General features: G+C 40.1%; 1 protein-coding gene across 4 annotated transcripts in view; it reads left to right on the top strand.

Moving 5' to 3' along the window:
• The window catches only part of SYT1 (synaptotagmin 1), a 354682-nt gene that overhangs the window by 295808 nt on the left and 44754 nt on the right, over positions 1 to 14120 (top strand). For all 4 annotated transcript variants that reach the window (XM_079991846.1, XM_079991843.1, XM_079991845.1 and 1 more), the window contains exon 8: positions 6613 to 6730. In XM_079991846.1, the coding sequence (XP_079847972.1) occupies positions 6613 to 6730 (118 nt within the window). The remainder of the gene's footprint in view (positions 1 to 6612; positions 6731 to 14120) is intronic.

Raw genomic sequence — 14120 nt, 5'->3', positions numbered from 1 at the left:
ACTGATGTTTGAGCAACTTTGGATCCTCGGTAGTTGTCTTGATGACACTGACACAAATGTGATGAGGAATGACCAGTTTATCAAGGAAAGGAATAGATATTTCCTTGAAAATGTGATAGCCATGCCACGGTTATAAAATTGGTCATGATCCATTAACTGCATTCCTGTTAAGATTCAGTAGAATGACACATGCATAAATGGTCACTGGATTATATAGTTATTTTTAAGATTCTCCCCCTCCTGCATATGTACGGGTTACATACATGATATGGTATTTTGATTTAGAAACATGAATAGTAATAATGATCTTGAATTAGCTACCCTACAGTTACTGGAGTAATCCACTAGTCTTTGTGCCAGGACCGTAATTAATGAGCCAAGTAATCATAATTCCTTTACAGAGGCATTAATGGATCTTTATCATCATTATGCCCTTATGTTACATTCCAGAAGTAAATAAACTTCTTCAATCTGTCATGGAAAGAATAATTTTCTTGTCTTCTTTCTCTGAGTCCTACTAAATTTGTAACCATGGCATTTTAGAAATTTGCCAGCTATGTACTTCTCCATAATCTATGGATGGCACATTTAAAGGTTTAAATAGAGTCAGGATTCTATTTTGGTTTCCTTAATTTAATTAGCAGCCATTTCCACATCTCTTTTTCTGACATAATCTCCCCCAATAACCAAGATGTATTACTGACGTGATCCGTAGGGAAAGGGTATCCTAAATTATCTTTGTTGGTTGTCTCCAGAACTTAGGCATTATCTTATCATCTCTCCATCAGTGCCTGAAACCTGGTCTTGACTACCCGCATTTCCAAAAATGATCAGATTTAATAGCAGGTCCAAAATTGGACCAAAATTCCATCTGTTCATCTGTTTATAATTACTTTCTTTGAAGTTGGCAGAAATAGAATGTTCAGGTCCATTTTTGTAAAACGTTGGCAGTTGTTTTATGGTCTGTAACAATAGAAAGAAAGAAAAAGGTTCCATTCTCTAACAGAGTGCAACTCCAGAAAAACTAAGTTAAGATAAAACACTCAATTGTAGGTTATACAAACAATTTTTTAAAAAAAAAAAATCCATACATACTATAAATATTAAGAATGCAACTCCTATTTCCTGCTTCTGTTCCAAATTTCAGTTAAAAGTGAGTGTTCCTTAAGTGAATCAACCAGATATGTTTCAACATAAAGTCATTAGTGGCCAAACACTGTGTGTGTGTGTGTGTGTGTGTGTGTGTGTGTAAGAGAGCAAGAGAGAGAGAGAGAGAGATCTTTTTTTAAAAAAAAAAATGTTATAAACCTTGTCACTTTACCATTGGTTTCAGTATAAAAGCTTTGTAACTGGAGTAGGTATAAAACTTGTTCAAATGCAAGATATTTAATTCCTGCACACAGTGCTTTTTTCTTTAAAAAAAGGGTTGTCTCATTTTGACTCAAGAAAATCACCATTTTATAGTTCAAATTGGGAAAAATAAATACAGTAAATGGACAAAAGTACAAAGATTCACAAAATGTTTAGTGGTATGCATATCCCCCCCCCCCCCCGAAAAAAAGCACTGCCTGCACAAGAAATGAAAAGACAAATCCTTGGAATTATAAAAATGTATATGAAGAGCGAAACAATTTATACAAAGTCAAACTTGTTCAGTCTTACCCTCTTAGTTTCTAGTTCCAGTACAGCTATCCAAGCAAGGATAATTATTTTCAAAAACCATTAAGAAGTAGCACAACTGCATGTGCCTGCCTCCTGTCGTCTGCCTACTATACAACAAACTTTAGCAGCAACCATAGCAGCTGCTTTATCCATTATTACCAATTAGTTCGATTTTCTGCTTGTTAGACCAGACAGATGCTGTGTATAATACAAGCTATAACAACTCCTTTGGGTCATTTTCAGACCTGTTAGTAGCATGAATCTAGGTAAGGACAGTGCAATTCCATACATGCCTACTCAGAAGTAAGTGTCATTGTTTTCAGTGGCACTTACTCCCAGATAGAGATGCATGCACCTGTGAATCTCAGTCTCTTTATTTAACTTTGTTTTGCCCCTTTTCCACATACATTTGCAATTATTGTTACTTTCAAAATTCCGCATAGCCATAACCATTTTCATGCATGTCTCCATTTTCTCTGTAATTTTGCTTTTATATACAATTTTTGCATGCAGTTGTACGTTATTTTCACATATACATGCATTTTGTGTTCAATTCTCTCTAATACGCACATTTTTGTGCATTTGCTTTGGCTAGAGAATTGCATTGGGGGGGGGGTTTAGTGTGAATTTCAAAAGTAAGCTGCATTTCAGTTTCTGTATCGGTTCGGAAAATTCGTATTAGGTGTTTTCACATTAAAATGTGAATGAATGGCATTCTTCCCACCCATCCTTAGGTAAGTATGCCAAAGGTTAAAGCCCAAGAGAGGGCTTCTTCTAGACTCTTCAATAATAAATATAGTTTGTGAAACTATATAAGGAAACTTACTATTTGGGGACATGCTCCTCTCATTCACCCAAAACAGAAGTCGTTTTTTAACAACATCAGTATTTAACACAGCAATCCAAAGTGTGTGGGTGAGGGACAATCGCCAGCATGGTGAAAGGTGTGCGTGTATGAGTGGGTGTATCTCCATTTCCCCCCTCTTTTTCTGGGGGGGGGGGTGAGGGTATTTCTGCTCTCCCCCCTACCCCCCCGGTACAGGGGCATGCCATAAAGGAAATGGGCAGGCCTTGGTTCTTTGGGATCCAAAACATTCCTCAGTCCATATTTTGTGCTTGCCTCTGTGGACAGAACTCCTCCACTTCCCATAGACCTCTCTTGCACTCCACCAATCAAGAAAACTCCACCAAAAAAAACTTATCCCCTTCCAGGGACCAAAGGATTGCACTCTTCTTCTTCATCATAGTCACCTTTTCTTTTCTTTTCTTTTCTTTTCTTTTGTCAAAGCATATAGAATATTCAAGTGTACATTTCCTAGAGATAGTCGAATTCTGCAAGATATCAACCTCTTTTCATTAAGCTTTGCTCATCACTAGGACGCACATCACTAGGAAGTGAGGGGTTTTTTGTTTTTTATTTCAAGTTAAGCCGCTTGGAGCCTTTTACCCCTTTTTTTGAGCAGGACGGTTTCTGGCTCAGTGATGCTTTAAATTATCCTTTATTATAAAGCAGAAAGTGGTGCTTATGCTGCCGATTAAAGCTTTGAACTCATTTTGGTTCTGTTCAGTGGCGGCAGCATTGTGCGTAAGGAAATTATCAAGCTGCTTGAGCCGAAGGAGCCTTCTGATTGGCAACTGAATGCTCGGAGAGAAGAGGTTAACCTCTACGAACTTCACAGTTGGACGGCTCTAACGCTAGCCGAAAGTTTCCATCCAATGATCAGAGCAATGGCTGAAATTAATTATTTATACATTAAAAAGTTGAAAGCTAAACGTAATGACAATAAAGCACCTCTGTGAGATAATCACCTCAGCAGAGGCACTTCACTGTACCTCTTAGCCTGGCAGGGATTTGCAATTATCTTACAAAACTACACCTCTAGTTAGGGTTTTCTTTTCTTTTCTTTTTAAGTACAGCATGTCACATGCTAGCACTCAAAATTGGAAGATATAAACGCATCCCAAAGGAAAATCTTCTGGATGTATTTGTGGAAGACGTAGGACAGGTTTCTACTAATATCTGCTTATCTATCAATGGATGGATGGATGGATGGATGGATGGATCAATAGATGATAGATATTGTGTACTTCAGTGTGTGTGGGCTTTTCAAAGAGCATGGGAGCTTTGCCTTTGACTTGAAAAGGGTTGCAAGCTGTGGCCTGCAGATAGCTTACTGGTGCTTTGTAGTGTGAACTCAGACCTTCTTTGAAGCTAGCTGATAAAATACAGTAGAACTGAGTGAAACGTACATTGAGTGCTCCAGATACTAGGTTGGAATTGTGCCCTAAAGGACGCTGTATGCAAGACAGTAAAGTGGTTGCCCAGAAGATGGATATTAGAATGCCATAAGTAAGGAAAGCAGAAATATGGGAGTGTGGGGTGCTGGAGGTACACTAAAGGATATGCATTATCATTATGACTGCCAAAAGATTTCAGCTGATAATCTTAACCTGGTTACCGTGAACCAAGGTTGACTTAATAACCAAATCCTGCTTCATAGCGAAGTCTGGCTAGTACTATTAATTGTTATTAAGATTAAGATCAGTGTTGAAGTAAAACTAAGGTATCACCTTAGGGGCTTTTGGGAGTTCCCTCACTGTGAGAAGTGAAGCTACAGGGAACCAGGCAGAGGGTCTTCTCGGTAGTGGCACCCACCCTGCGAAACACCCTCCCATTAAATGTCAAGGAGATAAGTAATACTATAACCTTCAGAAGACACATGAAGGCAGCCCCATATCAGGAAAGTTTTGAAACTTGACATTTTATTATGTTTTTATATGTGTTGAAAGCTACCCAGAGTGGCTGGGGCAACCCAGTCTGATGGTTGGTGTACAATTATTATTATTATTATTATTATTATTATTATTATTAGTGGTGAAAATGGCATGGCAGAAGGAAGGTGCTATTTGAGGGTGCATATGTGTAACCAGCTTGTAAACCCTTAACTATGGTTAAGAAATTGGGGGTATTTATGTTTACACAGGCTCCTTGATTTTGATAGTCTTCCCTGCGAATGGAAGGCTTTCTTCAAAGTTTATTATCATATCCTTCAAAATAACTGTGGAATTAAACTGAACACCATAAGGAGAGCTGCCTGTCAAATAAGATCTGGGAAGCCTGAAATGCCTAATTAGAGTGTTTAGCGAAGCCTGATTTTCCAGTTAGCATTGTGCATAGATCTTAGAAGACAGCCAGCCTAATATTCTTAATGATCATAACTGAACAGCATGTGTTCCTCTGCTTACATTCTCCTTGTATCTTCAAGCTTGGCTATATTCATCTTTGCATTTGATACAAAGCTTCTGTAATTTGTAATTGCAGCTCAACCTTCTATATGCTACGGAGCTGCACTATTTTTAGGAAGGCCTTTAGCAGTACAGCACCACTGATTGTAGCTATAGGGTCTTCTGTGAAACGTTGTTGAGTTCTGAACAAAACTAAGCACTTCCAACCATTGATGACATCTTGTAGATACCATTGTGTCTCTTCCAGAAGCACCTGTGCTGCCTGCTTAATATATGAAAGGCAAAATGCCTCTTGCAAATAGTCTGTTTTATCACAATGCATTATGAGAATGAGCACAGTCCGCTGTTTTTCTGACAGCAAAACTAATAGTGTTCAGATTGCTCTCACACCCCACAGCTAATCCAGTATGAGTGCTGAAGGGCTATCTAATAATTTTCAGCAGCAAACTGTGAGCTAACATTACAGGCACAATTTGGGAAAGTACAAATTTGAAATGCATCGTAACACCTCCTGCCATTTTGAAGGCTAACATCTGTCCTTTTCTACAAGAAATTGCCATGGAATTTGTATGTGTGCATGCTGTAATGTTGACCAGGTTGGTTGCCACCAAACCTTTGGCTCCTAGCTGCCTTCACCACCTGAGGAGGTAACTTTCCATCTGCAGCAAAATCCAGTCTACAATTCAGCAATAGAAGCAACACCTGGCTTCAATTAGTGCTCCTAGAAAAGGAGCAAACTGCACTTGTGGACCAGTCCCAAAGGGGAGACAACAAAAGAGATTGTCTTTTTGGGGTCAGTCCAAGAGTGAAGGAACCACCCTTATTTGTTATTGTATTCTGCCCTGCCCCACCCCGTGATGTCTGTTGGATTTTTAAAAAATTTAATGTTATTTATTAAATTTCTATACCACCTTTCATTAAGAGATCGCAGGGCAGTTCACATAATATAATACAAGATCAAACACGAGTAAATAATTAAACCCAAACATGCTGAGAAGTATGTTTCAGGACCACCCTGTTCCTGTGTCTGTAATGTGTTTAGCTGTTTCTAATGCTGAGTTTTAAATTGTAGTATCCTGGGATCTGCTGGTGAAGGATGGGGAAGAATAAGACTGTCTGCAACTCTAAAGGAGCCTAACTGTTTAAAATGATTGAAAAGTGGGTGAAGAAAAACTAGTTAGGATTGTCAAACTCTAATGTATGGCTTAAAAAAAACCACACCATGATATTATTGAGCTAAATGAAAAACTATGCAAATGGCCTGAACATTAGCAAGCTTGTGTGCCATCACAATTTATGGGATCCAGTCTTAGGTTAAAGAGTTCAATCTCCTCGTTAATAGGACCGAATGTCCTCAGCATTGTGTCCATTGAGTTAAAAGATACCTGTGAAAGGCCTGGTGTCAAACTTCAGCACAGAACTTTGTTACTGGAGCCAATTCATATGTTACATTCTAGGGGGCTGAGGTTGCTTGCATATGTGAGTCATTCCATATTTTTCATAAGCAGGCAAAAGGTAATGTATAAATTGGCTCCTTGCTATTTCTTAGCAAGTAAAATCTTGGGCTCCTTTCTCTGGCTGTTAAATAGCTTGACAAGAAGTAGTTGAAACTGAATATTAAAAGCTGTGGTTTAAAACAATGTTCCTGGCGTAAACTTTTTAAAAGGGTATATAAATGACAGTTCTCCTTGCTCCTTCTTGCAGCAAGAGAAGCTAGGTGACATCTGCTTCTCTCTCCGCTATGTGCCTACTGCTGGCAAGCTGACTGTTGTCATCTTAGAAGCAAAGAATCTGAAGAAGATGGACGTGGGCGGCTTATCAGGTAAGCTGATGGCAGGAAGCATACCACAGCGGCTGTGCTAGCGTTGCTGTCCAGTAACAGTTTCTCACCATTAAAAAATGAAGATGGTTGCTCATATGCAGGCATTATATTTACACTGATGACTTCCAGATGACACGTTTGTTGAACATTCATCCTGATTTGTTTGTGGGGAGGTCATATGATGCTGCATCAAGTCCAGGCTCTTCTGAAGCAGGTTTGTTGCACAACAGCATTGGATCCACTAAACTCGATGACTTGAATTTCCAGTACGTGAATGAATCTTACCCACAACATGGTGACAGTCTGGAAGTGGCCTCAGTAAAACCAGGAGCTGCATCCATGGCGTGGTTTTGAATATTGGTGGCTATGCAGGTCACTTGTGTGCCTTTATTACCTATTCCCTCACCTATCCCTATCACAACTTACTATTTATAATGACGTCAGTAATTATAAACAATACGAATAAATTCTTGAGAGTCATTGCTGTGATAAACCCAGGGTTGTAGAAATGAAAAAAAGCAGAGTTATCTTTTCTTTTGCTGAACGAGTACATAGCTTTTTTCAGACAACATAACATTGTCCAAGCAGAAACTGAATCTCTGGAAGATCCAGAATCTAAAGTGAGAATCATTTCCCCATGCTTCAGGCACTGCGTACTTAACAGGTACACTTGACATTTGCTTCATGTGCGGGAATATAACACGGGAAGCTTAACACACATAGAATTAACATGGTAAGGGGTGATTTGCATATCTCATGGTTGTGTGGCGGAGATGTACAGTATATGCCCAAAAATCACTTGCACTTTCCATAGATGGGCATATTATTCATCTATCTCTTTTTATATATAGGGAGAACTAGCATTGAATAGTGCTAGTGTATTTGAGACATTCGGTGTTTCTGTGGCTTGCTGTGGAGCTTCAGGTTCTCTTTGTACTAACGTGGGAGTATATATACATATGGAGAAAGCAATTTTTAGATGCATTTTTGGTGAGATTCTGGAAATGCGAGTAGCTCCCGGTCTATTGGATTCCTTTCCTGTGGTCTCCAATTAAACTGCCCTGTGTGCTACCAATTAAACCCTTCCCTGCCTCCTCCTTTAATCAAGTCCCCTGTTATCCCAAAGTGACCTAGCAGAAAGTGACCACGGTATAATTGGAAAGGAGGAAATTCCTTCCATTAGTTGCTGAAGCAGAAGCACCGGCCAAACATGTGTAATTCTCCAGGTAAGTGCCTAAGGATGCTTTCAGATGTGACACAGGATCGGGGGATAGTGGAAGCATGTGAGTTTGTCTCTCTATTTCATGCTTCACAAGTGGGAACTTGCACATCCTCTGTGATTTTTAAAAGAAACATATGTCATTGTATGGCAGATGCACAAGTTACCAGTTTGGATATTAGAACAAAAGGACTCACTTCATATCTACCGCCTTCCCTAGTTGTACCCCTGAGTTGCTTTTCAAAGCTATCCTTACCCCCAGCTGCACATCAGTATCTTTTCAGAGATCACAAACTTTGTCTGAAAAAGTCCAATTCGGAGGTCATCTGAGTAGATGCACATGAGGCAACTGCAATCTCTGAAATATTCATGGATATTACTTGGTGGGTGGAAGTAAGAATGGCAGAATTTGTCATCAGCCCAATAATTCTTCTCCCACTGCTATTTTTTCCCCTTTCCCCTTGAAACCAAAATTGCTTTTCACTTTTCCAGCAGAAAACATTGTACATCATTGTGGAGGTGGGAGATTCAGTTTCCCACACAATTGGCAACACTTACTGTCACCAGAGGAGACCATTATTGAGTGGAGGGAATGCAAAGTGCTGTTTATGTGTGTAGAGGAGGTGGAATGTTTGAAAAGTTCCTCATTAAAAGGAAAAACAATGGGAAAATATGAGACTGTGAAAGTATGGTTGGAAATCAAGCTGCCTTATCAAATGACCATAATCCTCTTGAATATATATGAACAGCTGTGGTGGATGACACTTGCTCTGAAAAGTGTGGTCAAAATTAAAGGGTTCAGGAACTCAGATTAGACCAACTTTCATAAAATAATGCACAGACTTTACTAAAACAGAACTCTACAAGAGTGAGAAACTCCAAATAATTACACAGATTAAAATAGCTCAGAAGGTAAGAAAACAACAAACACTAACTTATCCAGCTAATGAACATGTTGTTTAGTCATTTAGTCATGTCCGACTCTTTGTGACCCTATGGACCAGAGCACGCCAGGCACTCCTGTCTTCCACTGCCTCCCGCAGTTTGGTCAAACTCATGCTGGTAGCTTCGAGAACACTATCCAACCATCTCGTCCTCTCTCGTCCCCCTTCTCCTTGTGCCCTCCATCTTTCCCAACATCAGGGTCTTTTCCAGGGAGTCTTCTCTTCTCATGAGGTGGCCAAAGTATTGGAGTTTCAGCTTCAGGATCTGTCCTTCCAGTGAGCACTCAGGGCTGATTTCCTTATGAATGGATAGGTTTGATCTTCTTGCAGTCCATGGGACTCTCAAGAGTCTCCTCCAGCACCATAATTCAAAAAGCTAATGAACATAAACACCCTTAAATCTCAGTAGGTTGAGTAACAGAACAAGATGTTGTCAAAAGCCCAAATAGACGCTAACTTCAGCTTGGCTGGCTGGCTGCCAAGAGCTCCCACCAATACAGGTTTTATGAGAACTTAGACCATGGGCATTCACCTCTTCTGCCCAATTACCTTGTGACACCAGCCTTGAAGCCTTAACACTATACAGCGGTATGCAAGCTCATTATTTCCGAGGTTTTAACCCATTCTCATAAACCAGTCTTAAAGGGGCGATATCACCACAACAGCCCATCCTGCCACCCCATCATTCCCCCAACTCATATCAAATTCATCAAGCAGAAATGTTCAACCAGAGGCGTAGGAAGGGGGTGCAGCTCACCCCGGGTGTCATGACTGAGGGGGGTGACAAAATGGCAGGCGAGTGGGAGGCACACCTCACGCCCGGTGGCAGCAGCCTTTCTGACCTGGTGGCAGAGAGCAACGCTCCTCAGCCATGGCAAGGCACACTCGGCTGCAGCAGCTCCATTGTCGGGTCATTTCTGACCCAGCTGTGGCAAGCAGGAGGACAGTGAGCAGCAGCTTCCCTGCCCCTATCCTACCCTGAACTGTGGTGCATGGGAGGGCACCCTCTCTGTCCGGCCCCCCTCGGGAGCTTGCCCCGCCCAGGGCAGTGCAGGCATATGCTCCACCGCTGTGTTCAACTCCTATTTCCAAGTACAGTGGTACCTCGGGTTACACATGCTTCAGGTTACATACGCTTCAGGTTAAAGACTCCGTTAACCCAGAAATAGTACTTCGGGTTAAGAACTTTGCTTCAGGATGAGAACAGAAATCGTGCTCCGGCGGCGTGGCAGCAGCAGGAAGCCCCATTAGCTAAAGTGGTGCTTCAGGTTAAGAACAGTTTCAGGTTAAGAACGGACCTCCGGAACGAATTAAGTACTTAACCCAAGGTACCACTGTACTGGGTAGTGTCAGCACAGCAGATGAGTACACAATCCCTAACTGTTCTGACTACATCTCCATAGAAAACCCTTCCTGATTGCGAAGAGATATCTTTATTCATTGTTGCATCTTTATATGCTGAATGTAAAGTAGGGTTGGACCTGAAATACCCTCTGTTCTGAAAACAAAGGCAGATGTAATGAGCTTCACTTGAGCACATGCTGTAGCTAATCTCAAATTTTCATTCCTTCTTAGAACAGAGTCTGATTAATATAATATTTTGAGTTGTTAACATTTTAGCCGGGATTTCTTGGAAGATGTTGCCTGGTCAGTATTGAGAGCCTGTCTTTCCCCATATTGCCCAAGGTATCCCATTCCTCCGCAAAATTAGTGGAATCATCATTTGTGAAATATTTAAAAATGGGCAATAAACAACTGACAACAATTGATTTTTAAAAAATCTCTGGGTGAGAATCATATGAAAGCAGTTTTTTAAACCGCATATAAAACTAAAATTCATGGCAGGTTGGTTTGCCACACAAACATCCTGTAGTTCACAAAAATAGACAATATTGCTAGGAAATTTGAACAGCCTGTGCTTGCTGGGTTTGATGGAAGCTGCAGTTCCAAACATCTGGAGGGTGCCATCTTGGGGAGCCAGCATTACAACACAGTCAGTCTACGCTGGATAGTCCTTGTTCATCTAAGTTGTTGCAACAACAACTAAGAAGCCATGGGGAATAATACTATCTCTGTATTTTTGATGACTTGGCAAAAAGGCTGTTTAAAATACTACAAGCCCAGTTCTGCTGGACTTACTGATTTCTTCTTATTACTTGAAGGTTATAATTTCTGTAAACTTCCAAGTCTAGATATTCTTGCAGTTCAGGTGTCATTTTTGGAAAAACTGCAGCTCATCTTGTTCTTTCTTCTTAATAACTAACTAAACTCAAATTATAGGGCTTTAATATTATATAGCACTCACCTGGTGCTGACCACAGACTAGTCATTATGTTCATTAGAGTCTTTGCAACAGGTCCAGATTGACCCATTTTAGCATGAAATGCTCAGATCTTACATCTTACGTTTAATTATTACATCAGGCAGAAACCCAAATAGACCTGTCTTGAAAGGAAAAAACCAATCAACCTTAGCTTCTTGAATGATGAAAACAGCTATTTACTAGTGCCGGTGAAATTACCTCTACAAGCAAAAGTGTCCCTTTGGAAATAAATAATTTTAATTATTACCTGTTTAATCTTTAATTAACCTAAACATCTGGACCCAGTTAGCTAATGTAATCCAACAGTCAATGTGCATTATGTCTGATATGAAAGATGAAGTGAGTTTGCTAGAGCAGCCAGCTACAGAGAGAGTAGGAAATAGCAAACATTTGTTCTAAATATTCATGTGTAACTAAATATGTGCTAAGATTCCATAGGACCATAGGAATGTCATAGGATCTCAGATCATGGCCTCTAGGAAACAGGCATCATTTATGTCCTCCATGTGCCACATGATGATAGCTGGTCAGAGATAGGAACAGCCATTTCTTCAACCCAGTTAATATATATATTGTGGAAATTGGAAACTTCATCCTCTTGTGGATCTTCTCAAATTACAACTTCATTATATTAGTCCAGATCTATCTGTCATCCTTCCTGATCCTTTGAGGACTTGCTCTGACTTTCCCAGAGACCTGCCCTACTCTTCCTGTCTAATCTTCAGACTACATCCCAGATTCTGCCTTCTTGACTTTTCTTTGTGCTGCAGATCATTCAAGGCAAGAAAATGAAGGACAGAACCAAAACAAATAGAGAAGTGGGGCCTCAAACAGATTCCAAGAGGACTTAAATATCCTATCATTTCTTCTAGTAATTTTGTCAGGGAAAGGTGATATTATTATTTTTTCGCCCTTTTTTATCCGCACAGCAAAGGAAGCTCTCCTGAGTGATCAAATTTTGTTGCATTTGAAATGAAACTACAGTTTTCTGCAATTAGAAATCTATTTTAAACACACTATTCACATTCAAAAAGGCTTACAGAAGAAGGCAAAAAATTGTTTATAGAGGCAGAACTTTTAAAGAGATGTGAACGCTCATGAATTATGCAAGACCTTCTATTTTAATAACTTCATTAAAACACAAAAAACCCTAAAAAGACAGCCATCATGAATTTAATATAATAGGAGAAATATACTGCAAGTGGTCTGACCTTGCCAACAACCTTGCTGGAAGAAAATCCCAATAAGCATTATGAGCAAAGCTTGAGTTTCATTAAAGAATTATATGAGTAATAAGCAAACAGCATCACACTGGTGGTTACATATTCAACTGTACTAATTTAAAATGAAAATGTAGCCCTAGTAGCTTTACCAAACAATTCTGAGTTGCTTTCCTGCAATGTATCCACAATCAGATGTACTGTACTAAGAGTGGTCCTATAGAGAAGGCAGCATCCATGCCCAATGATATACTTGTACACTACTCAAATGCTGCACACACTGTCCTCTACCATCAGCCAGGGGACCAAGGACCACTGGGAGGCTGCTCCTCCAGTTTCCAAGAGAGAAGAACATCATGGCAAGGGCAGTACCATGTGGTTGGGTAGAGCCTTTCTCCCATTGCTGGCATTACTGCCACTTACCTGGCCAGGGATAGGATGGGACAGTGATGAGGTTAGGGCACATAGACACACTGGCTGAATTGGTTCCAGAGGTGTGTTCATGCAGCCTCAAACTTCCAACTGTTCTGTTCAGCCAGGTAAGCTGTGTCAGGAGAGCACATGGGCTGCTACAGGACAAATAGGGGACCAGAAGGGAGAACTAAAGGAAGCTTGCTTCATCCTCTGTGTTAAAAATAATATAAGGGACTGAGAAACAGCACCTGAGTTTGCTTTCTTCCTCCTCCCAATCACTTTTCCTTTTGTGCCTCTTAGATTGTAAGGAAGACAGGAACTGTCCCATTAGTGCCTGTTGTAAACCACTCTAGTGGTATTTTTATTTTTTTGACTGAAGAGCAGCATTAAAGGTAAAGGTAAAGGTACCCCTGCCCGTACGGGCCAGTCTTGACATTAAAATACTTTAAATAAATACAATATACACAATCACCTTCCTCACCAAGTGGTGGGCCTATCTTGAAATTTCTTTACTACTAATAATGTGCTAATGGGGTGCTGGATTCTATACATAACAACAGCAGTTGAGTTATTGCCCGAAGGGCAACAGTTCTCAGCCTATGAATATTTATAATTCTATCAACCAAAGGAGGATGAATATTTGCATTCCATTCCATAGTGTTCTGACCACTAGCTCGGCACTTGGTTCCTTGTATCTGTAAGATGCAAATAATAATTAGCTATTTTACAAGAATAAGGATATGGGTTATACTCTTCACTCTGGATGATAAATAATAATAATAAATTGCCATCATGACAGGAGCAGCAGTGAAACAAATTTCTAAATACTACAGGCTCCCAATTACGGCTGCCAGCGTTTGCTGCACTTGGGGCAATCTGTCAGAGTAGCACGTAGGCTCATCAGCAGGATTAATTTATTTTTAATAATACAGGAAGCTGCTGCACTTCAGATACCCACTGAAAAATGTGTTTATTTCTTGTTTTGGAAACATGATTCTGTGTGTGGGGAAATAGCACATATAAACTGAAATATGGACAAGCACCACCAAAGACTGATAGAGCTGCTTTGAAAGTTTAGGTCAGGTCAAGGCTTAAGTTGTTGCTTAAACAGATAGATGTTTAAGACTTTCAAGGTGCATGCATTTTATTTTATTTTATTTTTACAGCATTGCAAGTGTTTTATAAACTCAGGTGTTCCTACAAACCTCTGGGGAAACCTGAATTACTTTTTTATGAAATTAATAAAAAGCACGGATAAGAAGCTCTGACG

Source organism: Podarcis cretensis, assembly GCF_951804945.1.
Source record: "Podarcis cretensis genome assembly, chromosome: 10".
NCBI classification, from domain to species: Eukaryota; Metazoa; Chordata; class Lepidosauria; order Squamata; family Lacertidae; genus Podarcis; species Podarcis cretensis.
The sequence above is the reverse complement of the archived record's forward strand: the minus strand, read 5'-3'. Positions and strand labels throughout refer to the sequence as shown.